Source organism: Talpa occidentalis, unplaced genomic scaffold (genome assembly GCF_014898055.3).
Source record: "Talpa occidentalis isolate TD23 unplaced genomic scaffold, MPIMG_talOcc4v2.1 talOcc4.1332, whole genome shotgun sequence".
Lineage (NCBI taxonomy): Eukaryota > Metazoa > Chordata > Mammalia > Eulipotyphla > Talpidae > Talpa > Talpa occidentalis.
The window spans coordinates 1-19,419 of NW_023601359.1; the positions used below are offsets into that span (position 1 = coordinate 1).

Sequence of the window (19,419 nt, forward strand, 5' to 3'; positions counted from 1 at the left end):
TTTTTTTTTAATGGGACCCTCACCGGTGGCCGGGGATCAAACTGGCGCTGCGGAGGCTGCGGGCAGCCTCGCAACCCAGCGCTCAGCCGCTGCGCCACCTGGGAGGCCCAAGATTTTTTTTTTAAAGATTTATTTATTTATGCATACAAGAGCTGGGGTGCAGGCCAGAAGTGTGGGGGGTGAGAGGAGTCACCAGAGACAGTGGGGAACAGAACAGGCAGACGGACTGAAATACACTGCTGAGGGGAGCAGCGGGGAGACAGGAGAGGTCTGCCGCGCCCTGTGGGTCAGCTCCCTGGCCGGGGATGGCTGAAGCTGCAGAGGCTGTGGACAGCTTCACAGTGCTGTGCTCAACCCCTGCACCCCCAGGGGAGCCCTCTGTCTCGATTTTTTTTGCACAGCAGTTGTCATATTTAGTCAAAATTTCCTGACTTTCTTTTTATTTCTTTAGGGTTTTATGTCATTTTAAGGATTCTCCCCATTTGAATAATACGAAAATATTCATCCACTGCAATAATACGATAACATTCAACTTCTCTTTTTACGTAAAATTAAGAGACTCGGGCCTCCCCGGTGGCGCAGCAGTTGAGCGCTGGGTTGCGAGGCTGCCTGCAGCCTCTGCAACGCCAGTTCGATCCCCAGCTGCTCCCCGGCCACCTGAGGAGGGTCCCGCATGGCGCGCAGACCTCTCCTGCCGCCCGCTGCTCCCCTCAGCAGTGTCCTTCGGACCTTCTGCCTGCTCTGCTCCCCGCTCTGGCTCTGGGGAATTCTCTCACCCTCCCATGCTTCTGACTATACCCAGTGCTTGTATAAATAATAAATATTTAAAGAAAAAGAAAAAGACCCCCTTTTGCATGGACTCCGCCTGCGCCCGCCAGGCAGTGGTGTTGGTGCTGGGCCCCCTCGGAGGGTGGCTGTGGGCTGGTCGGGGCTTCCCCGCAGGCCGGAGCTGTGTGCGCAGCCTCCTCCTGGCCAGTGTCTGAGCCATAGGCTGCTGCGGCTGCTCTTGTGACCTCTTCGCAGGGTGTGAGCCCCGGGGTCACCTGCCACACCCCTCCCAGTTAGGCTTCCTCACTGTGCCCAGAGCTGCTCCCCAGCATCCTCCTCCACTGTGCCCGTGAGCCCTTGAGGCTGCACAGTCACACGGGAGCACGTGTCCTCTGCAGGAGGAGGTCAGTGGGGTGGCGGCCGGGGGTATCCCCTTCACCTGCTGTCTCACTGGACGCCCCTGGGTTGTCCAGTTAACAATCCAGGGAGAAGTGAAGAGGCAGGGGTACTGGAAAGGAGAGACATTGCTGTTGTTTGCAGATGTTGGCGAAGCCTCAAAAAACTAGAGCCAACTGAAGAGAACTATAAATTTATAAGGATCTTATAAAATTATTAAAACAGCCTGCAAAAAATAGCTTAAAAATGCAAATATGATGAAATTTGCGGTTATCCTACTAGCTATAAAATAGTGGGAAATAATACTTAAAATGGGAAAGTAATAAAATATTGAAGAGTGGAAATGTCGGCATAGATGCTTGGGTCCCAGGAGAGAGACCACCTGACTTCTTGCATGGAGAGGCACGCAGGCATGTGGGGGCTTCGCCCCCCAGCGGACACCTGGGCCGCCGCAAGTCAGTGGGGTGCTTTCCTTAGCTTGGAGAGCTAAGCGCTTTCTAAGGGAACGCATGTGGGCGCAGAGCCCGGAGCATTGGGGACGTCCACGCGGAAGGTGCTGCGGCCCTGCCTCCCCACCCTCTGCAGCCCTGCTAGGTGGTGGCTCGGGACGCCTTCTCTACCCTAAACGTAAATTTTGTGTTTTGTTTTTTATCTCAGTCTAATCAACCTGCACCTAAAACAAGACTATCTAGCACACTCGATCCTGAGCTCATGTTGAACCCAGAAGCCTTACCAAGGGCCAGTGCCGTGGCCATGACGAAAGAGTACTCCTTCCTGCGCACCAGCGTGCCTCGGGGGCCCAAGGTGGGCAGCTTGGGGCTCCTGGCTCAGCCAACAGAGAAGAAAAGCTCTAAATCAAGCAAGATCCGGTCTCTGGCTGACTACAGAGTGGACGACTCGGCGGCAGAGACGGCAAGCGGCTCCCTGCGGCAGAACCGCAGTGCGGCCGCATCCGTGGTGGCTGAGATCAGCCCGTGTCCTGTGGCCGAGGACCACCTGGACAGCGTGTCCCTGGCGGGGGGTGACACATCTGAGGCCGATGGGAATGAGAGCGACGGCTCCTCCCACGGCAGCGTCTCCGCTCTCAGGCCGGCCGGCCGCCTGGTGGACACTACAGGCCCCCCTGGGGTCTCCTGTGCGCCCAGTGGCAGAGAGGCAGCTCCTGGGGCACTGGGCCAGTTCCCCTCCATCTCAGATGTACTGCGGGCCGCAGCAGCGGAGCACCAGGCCCAGGGGCAGGAGGTCAACGGGGAGACACGGAGCCGGACAGACAGCATCTGCAGCAGGTGGGAGAGGCTGGAGGCTAGGCCGAGACGCCGCCCACTGCTGGGCAGCCCTGGTCCTGGCACTGCCCTGTGAGCGGCTCTGGGGCCCTGTTGGGCAGGCGCTGCAGCGTGGGGGCCGCCTGCTGCCGCCTGTGTGGGGCTCCTGAGGCCGCGGCCCTGGGGGACCCTCCTTGATGTGTTTATTTTCTTAATAAACGTGGAGGAGAGTAGCTGGGGTGTGAGGAATGTCAGCTCCTGGCGGGGCGGAGAACCGGCGCCCCATACCTAGCCCTGACTCTGCCTTTGTCCCCAGCCTGTCCCTGGAGAGCTCTGTGGCCGAGGCCCAGGATGAAATGTTGCAGGTTCTTAAGGAAAAAAGGAGACTGGAGGGGCAGCTGGAGGCTCTGTCGCTGGAGGCGAGCCAGGTAGTGAACGCGGGCAGCGGGCGGTGAGGGTGCTGAGAGAAGGCGCAGCTCCGCTGGCCGGGAGTGTCACTCGCGCTCTGGCCTCGCCATTGGCAGCAGCGCCTGGCCCTCCCTGTGCCAGCAGCTGTGTCCACTGGGCCCTGAGGGAGGCGCGGGCCCTCCTCCCACCTGGATGCCCAGGTGCCCCCGCCGTGGACGCCGGGCAGCCCGCGGCAGTTACTTCTCCCAGTGTGGATCTCTGTTCCCTGACACACAAAATTGTTTTTGCCCTTGGATAGTTTTTGCTGTGGGTTCTGCTTTTTCCGGTAGGAATTTTGCCTTGTTTCATTAGCATTTGCCCAAAAAGAGCTTTCCCTTCAATTCCAGCTTTCCCGTCGACAGAGTAACCCCGTTCTGTTGGCTTTGGCCAACCATGTGATGGGCTCAGGCATGGTCTGCAGAAGCCAGAGGCAGCAGGCCGGCTGTCCTCGTCCATGTGCAATGGGGCATCTTGCAGACAATGCAGGCAGCCCCTGCCCAGGGCTCTGGGCTGCCCAAGGGTGTGGCCCCACATAGACGTGGCTGCAGGACAAGGCCTTTTCAGCTGCGCCTTGGCCCCAGGCTGGGCCTCTGCCCCTGCCCCCGGCATGGCGTTGCCACCTGGGTTCTGGCACACTGCGCTGGTGTCCCGGCCTGCCGGCTGCCATCCCTGAGAGTGTTGGTTTCCCCAGCGGGTATGGGTTGGTTTCCACCATCTGCTCGTCTTTGAGTGCCAGGGGTTCCCCTAATGCCCTGGTAGGCAGACTTCAGAGCCGGGGTGCACACCTCAGCTCCTGCCCCGAGGGTATCTCACAGCAGGCCGGCACAGGCCTGCCCTGCCCCTGCGAGGCGCCCCTCCACCTGGGCCTGTGTGGGGCCTCTGCCTTCTCCTGGGGTCACTGTGCCACTGGAGGGACCAGGCCAGGGGACACCTGGCACCTTGTCAGTCTCGTGGGCCCTGTAGCCATACCCTCAGCCCACGGGGCAGAAGCCACTCGTTTTCCTGATGGTCATGGTATCTGCTTGGATTCTCTTAGGCCCTGAAGGAAAAGGCAGAGCTGCAGGCGCAGCTGGCTGCCCTGGACACGCGGCTACAGGCCCAGGTAGAGCAGAGCCAGAGCAGCCAGCAGAGACAGGACTCACTGAGCTCTGAGGTGGACACACTGAAGCGGTCCTGCTGGGACCTGGAGCGAGCCATGGCCGACCTACAGAGCCTGCTGGAGGCCAGGAATGCCAGCCTGGCCGCATCCAACAGTGACCTGCAGCTGGCGGAGGGGCAGTACCAGAGGCTGCTGGCCAAAGTGGAGGAGATGCAGGGCAGCCTGCGTAGTAAGGACCACGCAGGTGAGCCCGGCGCCAGTCCCCACTGGTCAACCTGAACCCTGTGCAGTGAAGGAGATAGGTCAGGGTCCCGGGGGTGGCCATGCTAGTGGAGCCCATGTGGTTCCCTCTTGAGTGTCCAGTCCTGGCTGCACGCTCTGTCCCCAGGGTGCCAAGGTGGTGGCTGCCCGCCACGGAGGGGACGGCGGGGGTGGCCTGGTTTCAGACCCCCGGCCCAGCCAAGAGGGTGAGGGTCCTTGCCCTGGCGTGGGGAGCAGCTGTGTATCTGCCCCAGGACAGTGTCTCTGGCATCGGGGCCACGTGGTCTCGGACCAATGCCCGCACACAGGTGACCTATCATCTCAGGATCCACCCTGGCCCAGCGCACAGGCCTCCCTGGGGTTGTCTGCAGCCCTTGAGTGCTGTGTGGCTCCCGTCCCCAAGGGGCGTGGAAGACCCAAGGCCCTGAGCTGACCTCAGCTGCTGGCTGAATGGCAGCATTGAGCATGAGGCCCGGAGTCGGCCTTGGGGTGCCGTGCTGCTTCCGTTGGCTCTGAGCACGGAGGGGGTTCGGGCTGGGGCCGCGGGCCTCCTGCAGCTGCCTTCCTTGTCGGCTTCCTGTCAGCATTTTAGAGGCTGTCCTGGGGAGGGGGACAGCCTGGGTGTGATTCTGACTCTTAGGACGTCTGAGTGGTTGTGTTCAGGCTGAGTTGGGTCGTGACTTCCTGTCTCCTTCCAGTCGGGGGGTGACGGGTCAGACCAGTGGGCCTAATGTGGGACGATGCTGTATCCTGGCCCCTGTGGTTCACATGCGGTGCCTCGGCCGCCCCAGCACAGCCTGGGCTCTTCCTGGGGCAGTGAGGGAGGTGGCCTGCGGCCCAGTCGCCTGACCCCTGAGCGTCGGCTGCCTCAGCTCCTGCGAAGCACGTCTCTGGCTCCCCTAATGCCACGCCACCCTTGATAACGCCTGTGTGTTCAGATCGAGTCCAGACACTGCTGTCTGCAGCGTGGGGGTGGTGACGCGCTGGGGGTCTGCGGCGGGGTTGTGCAGGCATCTGGACAGGCGGCGCAGTCCAGCCTCCCCCATGCGCCCTGGGAGGGCGCTGCTGTCTGGCATGGTACCCAGGCAGGTGGTCTGAGCCTGTGCTCCCCCCCCAGTGCAGGACCTGCGGCAGCAGATGGGCGCCCTGCAGGGCCAGCTGCAGCAGGTACAGCTGGAGCGCAGCGCCCTGAGCAGCAGGCTGAAGGCCTCGCAGGCTGAGATCTCATCCCTGCAGAGCGTCCGGCAGTGGTACCAGCAGCAGCTGGCCCTGGCCCAGGAGGCCCGCGTCCGACTGCAGGGCGAGATGGCCCATATCCAGGTAGGCCGGTTGGCCATGGGAGGGTGGACACTGCTGTCTCATGCAGAACAGCTGCTTTACCCTGAACTAAAGACTTTTCTGTGTTTGGGGTTCTCAGCTGTGCTTGTAAGAAGCTGCTAATTCCTAACTACCCCCTCCCTTTCCCCCAAACCCCGGCCCTGGCGACGGCGCTCTGGGTCGACTGTGGGGATGGTCTGACAGCTCGAGCATTTCTGGGCTCAGCATCTTTCTTGGGCTTCTTTTTTTTTAAAGATTTACCTATATTTATACAAGAACCGGGGTACAGGCCAGATGTGCGGGAGGGTGAGAGGATTCACCAGAGACAGAGCGGGGAACAGAACAGGCAGACTGACGAAGTACACTGCTGAGGGGAGCAGCGGGCGAGACAGGAGAGGTCTGCTGCGCCATGTGGGATTCTCACCGGCTGGCCAGGATCGAACCCGCGCTGCAGAGGCTGCGGACAGCTTTACAGTGCAGCGCTCAACCGCTGCGCCACCAGAGAGGCCCCCCTCGGGCTTCTTATGTCCATGCTCTGACCACAGAGCACCTGCCCCCCAAATCCGGCCCTGCTCCCCTGTACCCAGGCCTTGCTCCCCATGCCCTGGCCCTGCTCCCATGGCCTTAGTGAGGTCCCCACACATGTGGGTGTTCTTGTTTCCATGGTGCCAGCAGACGCCTTCTCCCAGCTCCCCTGGCCGGCCCAGGCATGTCCTCTGGTGCTGGTGGGCCACAGCATAGGGCCTGGGCCCTCGGGACTCAGGCTGGCTGTGCTGACCATGAAGGATCTGGGTGGGCCTTGCCAGCCCTGGTCGCTCTCAGTTCAGTCGGGAGTTTCGTTGTTGCCCTCCGTTTCCTTCCTGATAAAATAAGTACGTAGGTTAACTGAAACTTTCTCGAGTTGAGATTGTGAGATGCCAGCTCGCCCAAGTGCTTCTTTTAGAGTCCCAGGCCTGCAGACGTGCGAGTCGGGGCTCTACCTGCCTGTGTGGTGCGGCTCGCATGGCGTGGGCCTGGGGGTCCTACCATGGACGCCCTGCTCCTCCCAGCGGCTTGGGCTGTGTGGGGCGTGGGGTAATAGGGGAGCCAGCTGTGTCCGCCCAGACTCGTCAAGTGGGACCTGGAAGGTTAAAGGGGAGGAGGCACAGCGAGTGTGGTTTGCGGGTCCCTGGGCCCCGCTCCCTGAGATTGTCCAGCAGCCGCTGCTTCCGCTCCCCCAGGGGCTGAGGAGCAGGCCTGCAGGGTGTGCCTCCACTCTGCATGGGCTGCAGGTGCCTCCTGCTTGCCGGCAGGGCTGGGCAGGCCTGTGCCTCGACCCTCTGCTCGTGCCGCCTCTGGGGCTGGCGTTTCTCAAGGAGGCAGTTGGCCAGAGGGATGGCTGCTAGTGACCGCCTGGCTGCATGGCTGGTGCCACCTCCGGGAACAGCCGGGAGGCTGGTGCAGCCTCGAGTGGTGACTGCCGGCTCCTGAGCGGCAGCCTGCCTGGGTGCATAGTAGGGTACATGCAGCGGGAGGGCCGCTCCTCAGCTGGTTGTCCTCCGTGCAGGTTGGGCAGATGACCCAGGCGGGCCTGCTGGAGCACCTGAAGCTAGAGAATGTGGCCCTGTCCCAGCAGCTGACTGAGACCCAGCGCCGGTCGGTCAAGGAGAAGGAACGCATCGCCGCCCAGCTCCAGGGCATCGAGGTCAGTGGCCCCGCGCGGGCAGGTCTGGGCCTGTGGCTGGTCACGTGCATCAGCATGAGTCCGTAGTCAGTGGGCACGTGTGCATTTTTGAAGGACTGCTGGATGACCTGCAGGGGCCATAGGTGTGGGAATCACCTTCCCCGTGCCTGGCCTGCTCGCTACCATTCGTGTCCGAACTGCAGGCTGACTTGTGGCCTCTCCTGGCAGCCAGGGTAGGGGGCCTGCGTAGCTGCCTGCGGAGCCCGGACTTGGTGAGCTCTCAGTCTACAGCCACCAGCAGGCGGAGGACGTGCAGCTGCCTTATGGCTGGTGTCAGGGTGGTGGGGATGCTGCAGCTCTCGTGGGGACCCCACACCTGTTCTCGTTTCTTACCTGTGACACCGGGACTATCCCCTCTGGGCATCACGTGATGCCACGTGACAGGCTTGTTGAGAGTCCGGGCAGGGAGGAGGTACATGGCGTCTGCAGGTGCTGGGAGTGTGACTGCCTCCCATAGGCTCTTGCCTCTGGACGTGACAGGCGCAGGCGGGGCCTTGGGTCCCATCCCCTTGTGCCAGACCTGACACCGAGGCCTCTGTGGCCTTGTCAGCTGGAAACACTGAGCCATCAGCTGACATTTTCCCTTAAGAAATACCTGGGCATTGAGTTTTAGCTGCATGGTCCAGACGTCCCATATCTGGTGTCTGGTTTTACCAGGGCCTGTGGAGAGACTGCGTGAGGGTGACGTTCCCGCTGCTGCCTGGAGCAGGCCTGCTGCAGCCCACCCAGACGGCCGCGGCGGGGCCTGGCTATCCCGCCAGGTGGTCGCTAGCCTCTCCCTGGTCAGCTGGAGGCCAGCAGAGGCTGCGTGAGCGGGCCGGGGCGGTGGTGCTCCTGCTCTGAGGTACACTGTCTCCCTGGCGCAGGCTGACATGTTGGACCAGGAAGCTGCCTTTGTGCAGATTCAAGAGGCTAAGACGATGGTAGAGGAAGATTTGCAGAGGAGGCTGGAGGAGTTTGAAGATGAGAAGGAGCAGCTGCAGAAGACAGTAGCCTCGGCAGCTGCCCTGGAGCAGCAGCTTGAACAGGTGAGCCAGGCTGGGGCAGGCCATCCCCTGTACATCACAGGCCCCTGCTGAGGCCCCAGTGGTGTCCCTGCCGCTGTTATTCTTCCAGACCTATGTGCAGGAAGGAGGACACCTGCGCTCCTGTACAGAGCTCTTGACCTGAGCAGGGCCGTGCGGCACAGCACAGGGCAGTCACACTGGGCCTCGGTCCTCTTGCAGGTGAAGCTGACCTTGCAGCAGCGAGACCAGCAGTTCGAGGCCTTGCAGCAGGAGCACCTAGACCTGCTGAGGCAGCTCACCTCGACGCAGGAGGCACTGCAGACCCGCGAGCAGAGCCTGGGCGACCTGCAGGGGCACCAGGATGAGCTGCAGGCCCGACTGGAGGAGCTGCAGGCGGAGGCCGCCGCCCGGGACGACACCATCAACTTCCTGCAGAAGGAGAAGATCGTCCTGGAGGTGGCGCTGCAGGCGGCCAAGAGCAGCAGGGAGGAGCTGGACAGCGGAGCCAAGAGCTTGGAAGAAGGCAGGGAGGAAGCGTCGGACGTTCTTGAGCAGCTGAGACAAGAGCTAGCCATCAAGTCCAGCCAGGTAGGCAGTCTGCTGTGGTCTGCCGTGAGTGGACAGCATGCCAGGAATGGCTACTGTGGCCGCCTGTGAGCGCCTCTGTAGCCACCACCCCTGGCGTTCTGCTGTTGGTCCTGCTTATCCGTGGCTGTGCAGGTGCTGAACACTCAAACCAATGACCTTTGGCCTTTTGAAAGTCAAATCCCGAGAAACACTTTCTGTCCCCTGGTGACGTGGAGCTCAGACTTGGGAAAGCTGTGGCGCCTCGGGCCCCTCCCGGTGGGCCCGCTGGCATGTCGGCCAGTGAGGCGGGGAGGTGGCGAGAGGTCCGGCCGGGAGCAGACGTGGGAGCCAAGTCTGCGGCAGCAGGTAAAAACATGCACACCCGTCCTGCAGGTGGAGCATCTCCAGCAGGAGTCAGTCGCCTTGAAGAAGCAGACACAGAAGGTGAAGGAGCAGTTTCTCCAACAGAAGGTAGAGAAGTGCAGCTGCTGTTGCTGCTCCATGTAACAAGGATGTCGGCAGGTCCTGTGTGGTCTGGTCCTGTCACGGGACAGTTCGGGGTGGGGACACCTGGAGGCCTCTGGTGGTCCTGACGCTCCTCACCCACTGCTGCACAGCAAGGCCCCCACCCGCGAGCTCCCTGTGGCCAGGGTGTGTTCCACAGTGGTCTGCATCCTGGGGCCCGCGCTGTGTGAGGCGGTGTCCGTGGCTGCCCCACAACGGGCCCTGCAGGGCAGAGGGCCCTGGCCAGCCTGTGTGCGGGCTGGGCTTTTCCCAGGAGCCAGGTGGCCCAAGAGAGATGGGCGTGGGGCCGGGACGGCCGGTGTGGGTGTGCCCTGGAGTTGCCGGTGCATGGTGGGTGGTGTTTGGGTGATGGTGTCTGGGATTTGAGGAAACATACTCTTTAGCGCCCCAGACGTGCGGCCGGATCAGGGCGGGCTCGTTGGGGGGCGGACCCCTGAGGCAGCCCACGCTGGCTGCAGTGTCTCGCCCGCAGGTAATGGTGGAGGCCTACCGGCGGGATGCTGCCTCCAAAGACCAGCTTGTCAGCGAGCTGAAGGCCACGAAGAAGAGGCTGGACTCGGCACAGAAGGAGCTGAGGCAGGAGTTACTGAGGCTTCAGGGGGAGAAGAAGTCGGTGGAGCTGGAGCATGCGCGGCTGCAGCGGGAGGCGGTGCAGGCCCGGCAGCAGGTGGCAGACCTCGAAGGGCACCTGCAGGCTGCGCAGGTGGAGCGGGACGAGGCGGAGCTGCAGCTCCAGGTGTGGCCTGGGGCTCCGCGTGGGAGGTGTTCAGAGGGGAGCCCAGCTCAGGCTCCTGGAGCTCAGTTCCCAGGGAAGTCCCAGGGAGTCCCAGGGAACTGGGAGTTGCAGGGAGGGTTGTGGGCGGCTGGCACGCAGCAATTGGTTGGGCTCTGGAGGCCGAACGTGAGAGCCAGGGCAGCCGGGCCCGGGATTGTGGCGGGGGTGGGTCCAGGAGGGGCTGCGGGGCTAGGGGGGTGCAGGGGTCCACTGGCCAGGCCAGGCTGTCCTCACTTGTCTCCCCACCCCCGAAGTCTTTGCAGTTCGATAAAGTACAGGCGGCTGCTCTGTCAGAGGCCAACGAGGCGCTGCAGAAGCAGGTGGAGGCGCTGCAGCAGGAGGCCCGGAAGTGAGTGCCAGCAGGCAGGCTCTGCCCCAGGGGCACTGGGCAGTGGGTCGCCGGGCCTGGTGGCTGAGGTGTGCCGCAGGCCCTGTGTGGCAGTGGTGTGCTGGGCTGCCTCCACCCCGGGTGCTCCCCAGGCAATGCTGCTTAGTGGGGGGAGGCTCCTGTGACTCTGACCTGCTCTTCAGCAACCCCAGAGGGGCTTCTGCTGGGTGGAGAGAACACAGGAGGGGTCCCGGGCTGCAAGGTGGCGCCAGGAGAGTACGGCAGCCTTCTGGGCCTGGGAGCCCCTGCACCCCTGCAGCCTTCGCTGCCCCTCCAGGGCCGTCACTGAACAGAAGCAGAAGGTGAAGCGGCTGGGCTCCGACCTGAGTAGCGCCCAGAAGGAGGCGAAGAGCAAACACAAGGCCTACGAGAATGCAGTGGGCATCCTCAGCCGCCGTCTGCAGGAGGCCCTTGCTGCCCAGGAGGCCGCAGAGGCCGAGCTGAGTCAGCTGAGCGCCCAGGCAGCCAGCGGTGCCCACAGCCTGGCCCTGCAGGTGGGTTCCCGGGTGCTGCTGCCGGAGCTGACATCTCTGAGCCTTCGGGGGCGAGCAGAAGGGAGGCAGCTCGTGGGGGCAGCATCCTCAGCTCCATGATGCCAGCCTGGGGGCCGGGGTCGCTCTGTGGTGAGCCAAGTGGGGCACATGTCCCTGGGAGGAAGGGGTCTGCCTGAGGAGTGGCCAGAGGCGGTGGGAAGTGACCAGCGCTTGCATGGCCACCCCGGGTAACCCACTCGCGTCGGACCACAGGAAAAGGTCCGGGCGCTAGAGGAGGAGTTGCAGACGGTCAGCCGCAGCAAGCTGATGCTGGAGAAGGAGCTGCAGGAGGTCATCACGCTGACCAGCCAGGAGCTGGAGGAGCACCGGGAGAAAGTGCTGGAGCTGGAGGATGAGGTAGGTGCCCAACCCAGCTGCAGGGGACAGCAGGCCCCTTCCCGGGCCGCTGTGCGTCCCTGTGCTGCCAGCCCTTGCATGCCCAGGGGGCAGCAGTCTCAGCAGGGCCCGCACTCCTGCTTACCGGGGGCCCAGTTGGGGTGCTGCAGTCACCTGGAAGGGCCAGCCGGCTCAGGTGGCCCTACCCTTTGAGAGGAGCTGCTGAGACTCAGCCCCGAGCACACAGCATTCCTGGGCAATGGTCGAGACCTGGGGCTGCCTGCTTGTCCGTGCCTCTCCAGGGGCTGGGCAGGAGTGGCATGGCCCTGCAGTTGCTGGCCATGACCAAGGGCACTGAGGGCAGCTGGCCTCATGTGGCTGCTGTGTTTCTGTGGCGCTTGGGGCTCTGTGGACGCCAACATGTATTGCATGGCTGACCCTGACATGTTTCAGCTCCAGGAGTCCCGAGGCTTCAGGAGGAAGATAAAACGCCTCGAGGAGTCGAATAACAAGTTGGCCCTGGAGCTGGAGCATGAGCGGGGAAAGCTGACGGGCCTGGGTCAGTCCAACGCAGCTCTGCGGGAGCACAACAGCGTCCTGGAGACAGCGCTGGCCAAGAGGGAGGCCGATCTGGTGCAGCTGAACCTCCAGGTGCCAGCCCATGCGCGGGGACCCCTGGGGCCTTTGCAGCCCAGCACAGGCCCGGCGAGTGCCCAACACCTGCTCCCAGCCCCATGGTGATGCCGGGTGGGAGCTGCCTGGGAGCTTCCTCGGGGGCAGCTGCTGGCGCTGCAGGCGCACCTTCTCCCGCCAAGCAGGGTCTGCGCAAGGGCCTGGCTGCACCTGGAGCCCAGGGAGCTCCTCTGGACACTTCTCAGTGCCTCGGACTTGGCAGCCCTGCCTCTGCCGCCCAGCTCTGGGGCTTGCAGTCGTGTCCTGCTTGGTTCCCTCGGCCGCCCCAGGCCTGGGTGACGTCCGCCTCCCTGCAGGTGCAGGCGATTCTGCAGCGCAAGGAGGAAGAGGACCAGCAGATCCAGCGGCTCATAGACACCCTGCAAGCTTCCCTGGAGAGAGAGAAGCTGAGTGCAAACACCCTCAAGGAGCAGGTGTGGGCCGTACCCTGCGGGACACTCAGCCCAGGGGCGGGTGGGTGCCGGGACTTGCTGGCAGGGGTGCACGGGCCAGGGACCGTGGGTCTGCTCGTGAGGAAGGCTGTGAAAGCTATTTAGACTAGGCAGAGGACCTCCGAGCCGGCATCCCCCCAACAGACACCACCCACCACACGTCACCCAGGCCTCTGGGACGGCCATGGGGAGCTGGCCACCCCCCAGCCTGCCTTGCTAAGCTCGCCTGTCCTCGCTGACGGGGCCTCCTGCCCATAGGTGGCTGCTGCCAAGATGGAAGCTGGACATAACCGCCGCCACTTCAAGGCCGCCTCCCTGGAGCTGGGTGAGGTGAAGAAGGAGCTGCAGGCCAAGGAGCACCTGGTGCAAAAGCTGCAGGAGGCTGCCGAGGAGCTCCAGTGCGTGGGGGTGGGGCCGCGGGGTTCCAGGGCCTGGGGACGTGAGGACTCTCCCTCTTTGACATGTCTGCATGTCACAGTCACTTGTAGTTCAGCAGATCATGAGTCCTTTGGGGGCCAGGGGCGCGAGGAGAGCAAGGAGCCTGAGCTATGCCCCCACCTCGGGCCCTGCAGTGAAGGGAGCAGCACAGGGCAGGCACCAGGCCTGGCTGTGGGTGCAGTGAGATTGACCCGTGCCCCCTCCCACCGCAGCTAGCATCCCTTTGTTCCCTGGGGTGAGCACCCACAGGCGTGCCCTCACCCGTCTTCCCGGAACAGAGAGCCGTCACCTGGCGTGCGGTGGACAGGCTGGGTGAGGCTCACTCTCCCCTCTCTCTGCCAGAAGCCGGGAGGAACAGCACTCCCAGGAGGCCGTGCAGTTCCGGGCGGAGCTGGCGGAGGCCCGGGCCCAGCTCCTGCTCCTGCAGCAGCAGCTGGATGAGCAACTGAACAAACAGCCTACCGGAAACCAAGAGGTGACCGTGGGCCTGCCTGGTGTGGACACGCTCAGCCCTGTCTGCGGGAAGGGCCTTTCTGTCCTGGTGTGACGCTGAGCCAAGTGCAGGGACGCGGTGTTGGTGGAGGGGCAGGGATGTCATTTTAAGATTCTCCTGCCTTGTGACTGTCCCGTCTCTAGATGGAAAATCTCAAATGGGAGGCAGAGCAGAAGGAGCGAGAGGTCCAATCCCTGCGGCAGCAGCTGGGCCTGAGCGAGCAGCACGCGGCCCAGGAGTTGGGCGGTCTGCAGCAGCTACTGCAGGTACTGCCGGGCCGACGGAGGTGGGCCAACCCCATGGGCAAGGAGTGGGCGAGGGCCCCACATCGCGCTGTGCATGCGAGACAGGCCCTCGGAGGCCCATGCCCCGCAGGTGGCCAGACCGGCTGCCCCATGCGAGCTGTGCAGGGCTAGGCCCACAAGGAGGTAGCACAGGGCCAGCCTGTCTGAGATGAGCTTCTGGCCCAGAGAGCATCTGGTCTGGTGCCGCAGACCAGCACAGCAGTGAACGATGAGGCCGTCTCAGGGTTGAGAGACCCCGCAGGGTGGTCAGGGATTCGGCTGAAGAAATGACAAACACACACACTTCAAGAGAGTGTAAATCTGAGTGCAACTTTATTTGAGTCAGTGGTCAGTATGTATACGTTTGTCTAAAGGCATAGGATCGGTTATCAGTGAACTAGGCCAGATGGCTCATAGATTTATTATTGACAGGGCAGTGATCTATGTCCGAAGCTACATCTAGATCTAGTCACATTCCTAAGTAGACAGGCTATTAATTCTTATAAGTACATTTTAGTTACACTAACTATCACTTACTCGTTTCTACTCATAATAAACTGTCATGGGTGAATTTATAATGCAGTTAATGTCATAGGTACTAAAGTCAAGCACATAAAAGAAGATTATTAAACCAACAATTCTATTATTAATGTTTCATGTGGATTAGCCTGTTTATTAAATTACGTATGTTTTTTAATTAGCCATCAATGACCAGAAAAGGAAAGATTTTAGAAAGACAATTGTAGCAGAATAAAGTTTATGGGCCTTGAGAAAGCGAGATAAGGTTTATGGCAGCTTTTAGTGGTCGTATGTCTTAACAGGCATCCAGTTTATTTATGTCTTAGGGAGTTTGCTGTTCTCCCCCTGCGCGCATGGTTCCTTGCCCACGCCGGACCTCAGGGACCATGGCAACAGCCATTAGCCCTGAGGGTCACTGCAGGGGGAGGGGCAGCAGTCTGGGCTGCGGGCAAAGGGTCAGGCCCTGGGTGGCCCCACTGAGACCCCTCCTAGGAGGGGGTGTGGGGCGAGGGTAGAGGCTTCTTGGGGTATAGGGCCCGGGGCTTCACCGGGTGACTCCTGGCTGTGGGCTGGGTATGGGGACGTGGGTGTCGCTGGGGCAGGGCCTGGCGGGGCCCCAGATCCCTCTTCAGACACAACCCAGGCCTCACGGAGCCCCAGGGGCCCAGCACGTGCAAACTGGGGGCTTTGGCCTTTGCGAATGTACGGCTTTCCTCAGGACGTCCGGTCTGAGCTGGAGGTAGCGCGGGAAGATCTGTCCGTGACGCAGAAGGACAAGCTGGCACTGCAGGCGAAGGTGTCGGAGCTGAAGAGCAGCATGAAGACCCTGCTGCAGCAGAATCAGCAGCTCCAGCGGGGCCTACGCCGCAGCACAAAGACGGTACTGCCCGGCCCGGCCTTTGGCATCCTGTGTGGGCATAGGCAGCGGGGGTGCTCTGCAGGGCCGGCTCACTTTAGCTTGGCGCCTCTTAGAACATTGACATCTTTTCGTGAACTCAGAGGCCACTTCGTGGCGATGGCACATAAAGCGCACGGGGGCAAGAGCCCTGCCAGCCCGTGGGCTGCGCTCGGTGCCTGCCCAGCAGTGTTCTCAGCGGGGGCTGGAAGGGCCTCCCGAGTGCGCAGAAGCTGCTGTGCTCCGTGCCTGCACCTGTGTGTGAAGACACTGGGCCTAGCAAAAGGGGTGCGGGGATGATGGGGGAGGAAGCGCCAGAGGCAGGGAGGTCCCATTGGACACGCCCTCAAGGCCCTGGCCCGGGCTCACACGCAGCTGGCACAGCTTGCTGTGCTGTGTCGGGAAGAGGTCGGTGCATTGAGCCGCTGCTCCCGCCCACAGCTCACCCACCACAGGCAGGCCGGGGTGGGGCCACACGGAGGCCGAGTGCAGGGTACGGCCTCCTGGGCCACAGCTGACCACGTGTCTCTGAACAGAGGAAGGAACTGAAAGGCGAGGCCAACTCTTCGGGCCCCGTGACACCGGTGAAGATCCCTGACTGCCCCGTCCCAGCCTCCCTGCTGGAGGAGCTGCTGAAGCCCCCCCCTGCCGTGAGCAAAGAGCCCCTCAAGAACCTCAACAGCTGTCTGCAGCAACTGAAGTACGTGTGGGCTCTGCCGAGGCCGCGGGACTCACATGTCTGACCCGGGAGCCTCCGTCCTGCAGCCTGGGTGCCCACAAGGCCCGGGGCCACTCAGCCTGTGTCTGTGGTTGAGGTGGGGTGTCTAGTGCCCACTGACCCTACGTGCCTGAGATCTGAGTTCCAGGGAGCCCCAGAGCTGGATGTTGGCGCCTGTTGGGCTGGGTGGAGGGCAGGTGTTGGGGCTCCTGCGGGGACTTGGGGGCAGGGCAGCCCCTCCTGAGCAGGCGCCCATGGCATGGCAGCGTGGGGAAGCTGCAGGGCCCTCTGGGTCCCAAGGCCTGCGTCCGGGAGCTGGGGCCTCCGCAGGGCAGCACTGTGACCCAGCTCCTTCCCTCAGGCAGGAGATGCACAGCCTGCAGCGCCAGATGGAAGCCCACACGGTGACTGTGCACGAAGCCCTGTGCCCGCAACCAGGGGCCAGCCCCGCCACCCGGGGAGAGCACGCCCACCCCAGGGGAGACACGGAGCAGCACAGCCGGGCAGAGCCGCTCGAGCCCACCTGGCCGCAGTGACCAGCGGCCTCCGCGCCTTGTAACCACCCAAAGGAATGTTCTCTTGTCAATGTTATTTATTGGAGTACATGCTCTGTGTTTCTCTAAGAGGTGGCATTTAAGTTTTGCACTTGCCTTTACAGGGAGGGAGTGAACTGACGGGTTGAGAGCCAGGGCTGGAGGAACTATGACTGGCAGGTCACAGCAGCATCCCCTGTGGAATGCCGGGCGCTCCCGCCAAGGGGGCTCCAGCAGGCCTGGCCTGGCGTTGGCTTTGGTTGTTAGAGCTTTACTTCCCACCGAAATGACACTATTCACACCTTTGGTTTTTATTTTATTGTTTAAACGGCCATCCCCGTAGAACATGCAGACACACTGACACGCAGCCTAAACGCTGAACGCGGTCAGGACTGGCCGGCGGCGCCTGTCCGTTGCCTTTTGAACGTTGGCTGCGGCACGTGAGGTCAGGTGGGCTCAGGGCTGTCCGGGTTATGTTCTGAGAAAGACGATTATTTTATTTACCTTTAAACCAAATGTTCTTAGACAGTGTCTGTGTTGTCCTCGCTCCCCTTCGTGCCTGCGGCCTTCTCTGTGGTGAGTGCGGGACACCCCTGCATCCCGCAGCCACACGCCATCGCCGGTAGGGCCTGGCAGGGCGGGGGTGCGCGACTCCCAATGGGCGAGACTGGGGAGAAGACGGGCCTGCAAGCTGTTCAAGCCATCCCTCGAGGCTCTGGGCTGAGCTTCCCTGCAGGCTTTCCGGGGCCGACTCTTGGCGGTCTGTAAATGTCCTGCTGCTCCTCTGCTTCTCCTCGCGCTGGGAAGTATTTTTGACAGCGCTTTTGTACCGTCAGAGCAGAGGGACAGGAACCCACTGCTGTGTCTGCTCGCAGCCCCCGCCCCGCCCATCAGGACTTAGGCCGCCCTCTCGCTCGCGGGAGGGGGGGCTGTGTGTACATGCGTGTCTCCATGTGGTGTGTGCCCATGTCCTGTGTGCACACGTGGGGCATGTGTCTGGTGTGCGTGTGCACACGTGTGCCTTCCGCCGTCACCGGGCTGCCGTCACCTGGGCTGCTGCTTCCTGTGTGCCTATTGGCGCGGGCCCGCCGGCTTCCCCTGGAGGACAGCTCTGAGCACGCTGCAGACGGCGGGAGCCCGTGCGCAGAGAGGTCAGGGAGTGGCCAGGCTTGCGGGGCCCTGGGTGGGCACCCCGGGGCACCCAGCTCGCTCATGCCTCGTGAGTCTGTCCTGTGTTGGGAAGGCGCGAACCAGGCACTGGGCCAGGTGGGAACTGGCTCCCAGGAGCCTCTGGGTGGCGCCCACGGTCAGACATCGGGTGGTCCTTGCCGAGCCCGCTCAGCCCGCTCAGCCCGGCTGCCCTGGCCTGGGCGCACAGGTGGAGGTAAAGATGCCTGGAGGTGAGGGGGCGTGTGTGAAGGAGGCGCCATGGAGTCCTGGCCCGGCAGCACCCCGGGGGTGGGAGTGGGGGCGTGCTGGGCCTCTGTGGACAGACGGCTGCTGGCCTGCGGGTGTCCAGGGCCCAGAGGGCTGGGAGGGTGGCTGCAGGGCTCCTTGAGCTTGCCCTGCGGAGGGCCCGGTTGGCTGTGCAGGGCAAGGTCGCCATGATGACGACTTGTGACTGAAACAGCATGTTGGTTTTTACAAACTTAAGCGTGCTTGGGAAGTCCTTAAATTTTGTGCAATAAACTATTTTTTGGTAAAGATCTTCATTTTTCTTTGGGGGAAGTCCATTTTAACATTTTGGAGTGACTTTCATCTCGACATAAACTCTGTCCAGATTCCTGTTTGCGGAGGAGTCTCCATGCGGGCCTGGCATGGGTCAGTGGGCCTTGCTCCCCGGCGGCCCCCAAGCCCAGCTCTCGGAGGGGCGGAGGCAACTCTGCCCAGGGGTCGCCTGCGCCCCTCTGGAGCTGTGTGGGGACTGCTGGACCCAATGGTCTGTGGCCCTCTACAGCGACCTGATCAGGACCCCACAGGCCCCCGCGTCAGACAGGGACACCCCCACCCCCTGCCCACTGGCCATAGGATCCATGCCACCCATGGCGTGACTTCCAAGCCCTCCACATGGGCCCAGCTTTTTTTTTTTTTAAGATTAATTTATTTGTGCATACAAGAACTGGGGTACAGGCCAGAAGTGTGGGGGTGGTGAGAGGATTCACCAGAGACAGAGTGGGGAGCAGAACAGCCGGATCCAATGAGATACACAGCTGAGGGGAGCAGCGGGGAGACAGGAGGGGTCTGGTCATTCCCTGGCCGGGGACGGAACTCGTGCTGCAGAGGCTGGGTAGTTTCATAGTGATGTGCTTAACCCCTTGCACCACCAGGGAGGCCTACTGCTTGCTTCTTGCAGGGTCTTGGGGCTCCGTGGTGGTCAGGGTTCCCCACCGCAGGGCCTGCCCCTTCCCTCCTGGGCCAGCCCACCAGGAAGCTCTGCTCTCTCCAGCTGGAACCAGTGAGGGTGCTCATGTCCCAGGACCCCACCGGGCCCCACAGCCTCCTAAGGAGGCTCCTGCTCACAGAAGGCCCACGTCAGCCTGACTCGTCGACCTGCCTGGGGTTCCTGCGCTGGCGCGGTGGGGTCTGCTCAGCACACCAAGGTGGGCAGGCACGCCCACAACCCCTGCCTGCCGACCCATCCCCCCCCCGCCGGGCTCCTGCACAGCAGAGCTGGGCGTCGGGCTGTCAGGTGCTGTACCCAGGGCTGCTCAGAAACCAGCTCTGGACGACACTGGCTGCAGCAAACGTCCCAGCTGCATGTTCCCTCCTGCCGCTGGCCAGGCAGCGTGTGGGCTGTGCGTGGCCAGCCGCAGACGGGACGCGCTGGCCGCAGGAAAGAGTTGATGGCCCTCTCCTCAATCAAACCTCCCTGGCCCACCCTGACACTGCCACGCTGCGCCATCCCTTTGCCATGGTTTTCTCTGGGGAGCCCCCATTTCTCCTGCATCCTCGGGGACAGGGTCTGGGAGCCGGTGCACTGATCTACTCGGCACAGGGGCCTCGACCAGCCT

General features: G+C 62.5%; 1 protein-coding gene across 1 annotated transcript; it reads left to right on the forward strand.

The window, feature by feature from the left end:
* Positions 1-1,758: 1,758 nt before the first annotated feature.
* On the forward strand, positions 1,759-18,178 carry LOC119243946 (golgin subfamily A member 3-like; the record flags this gene model as incomplete). The annotated part of the gene is made up of 20 exons (XM_037509760.2): positions 1,759-2,450; positions 2,743-2,854; positions 3,910-4,216; positions 5,351-5,553; positions 7,097-7,234; positions 8,140-8,301; positions 8,500-8,868; positions 9,241-9,318; positions 9,845-10,108; positions 10,402-10,496; positions 10,813-11,029; positions 11,282-11,425; positions 11,858-12,055; positions 12,394-12,510; positions 12,787-12,926; positions 13,309-13,441; positions 13,603-13,725; positions 14,981-15,142; positions 15,694-15,857; positions 16,237-18,178. Coding segments are annotated over 20 exons (3,993 nt in total), but the record flags the coding sequence as incomplete, so codon positions are not given.
* Between the last annotated feature and the right edge of the window lie 1,241 nt (positions 18,179-19,419).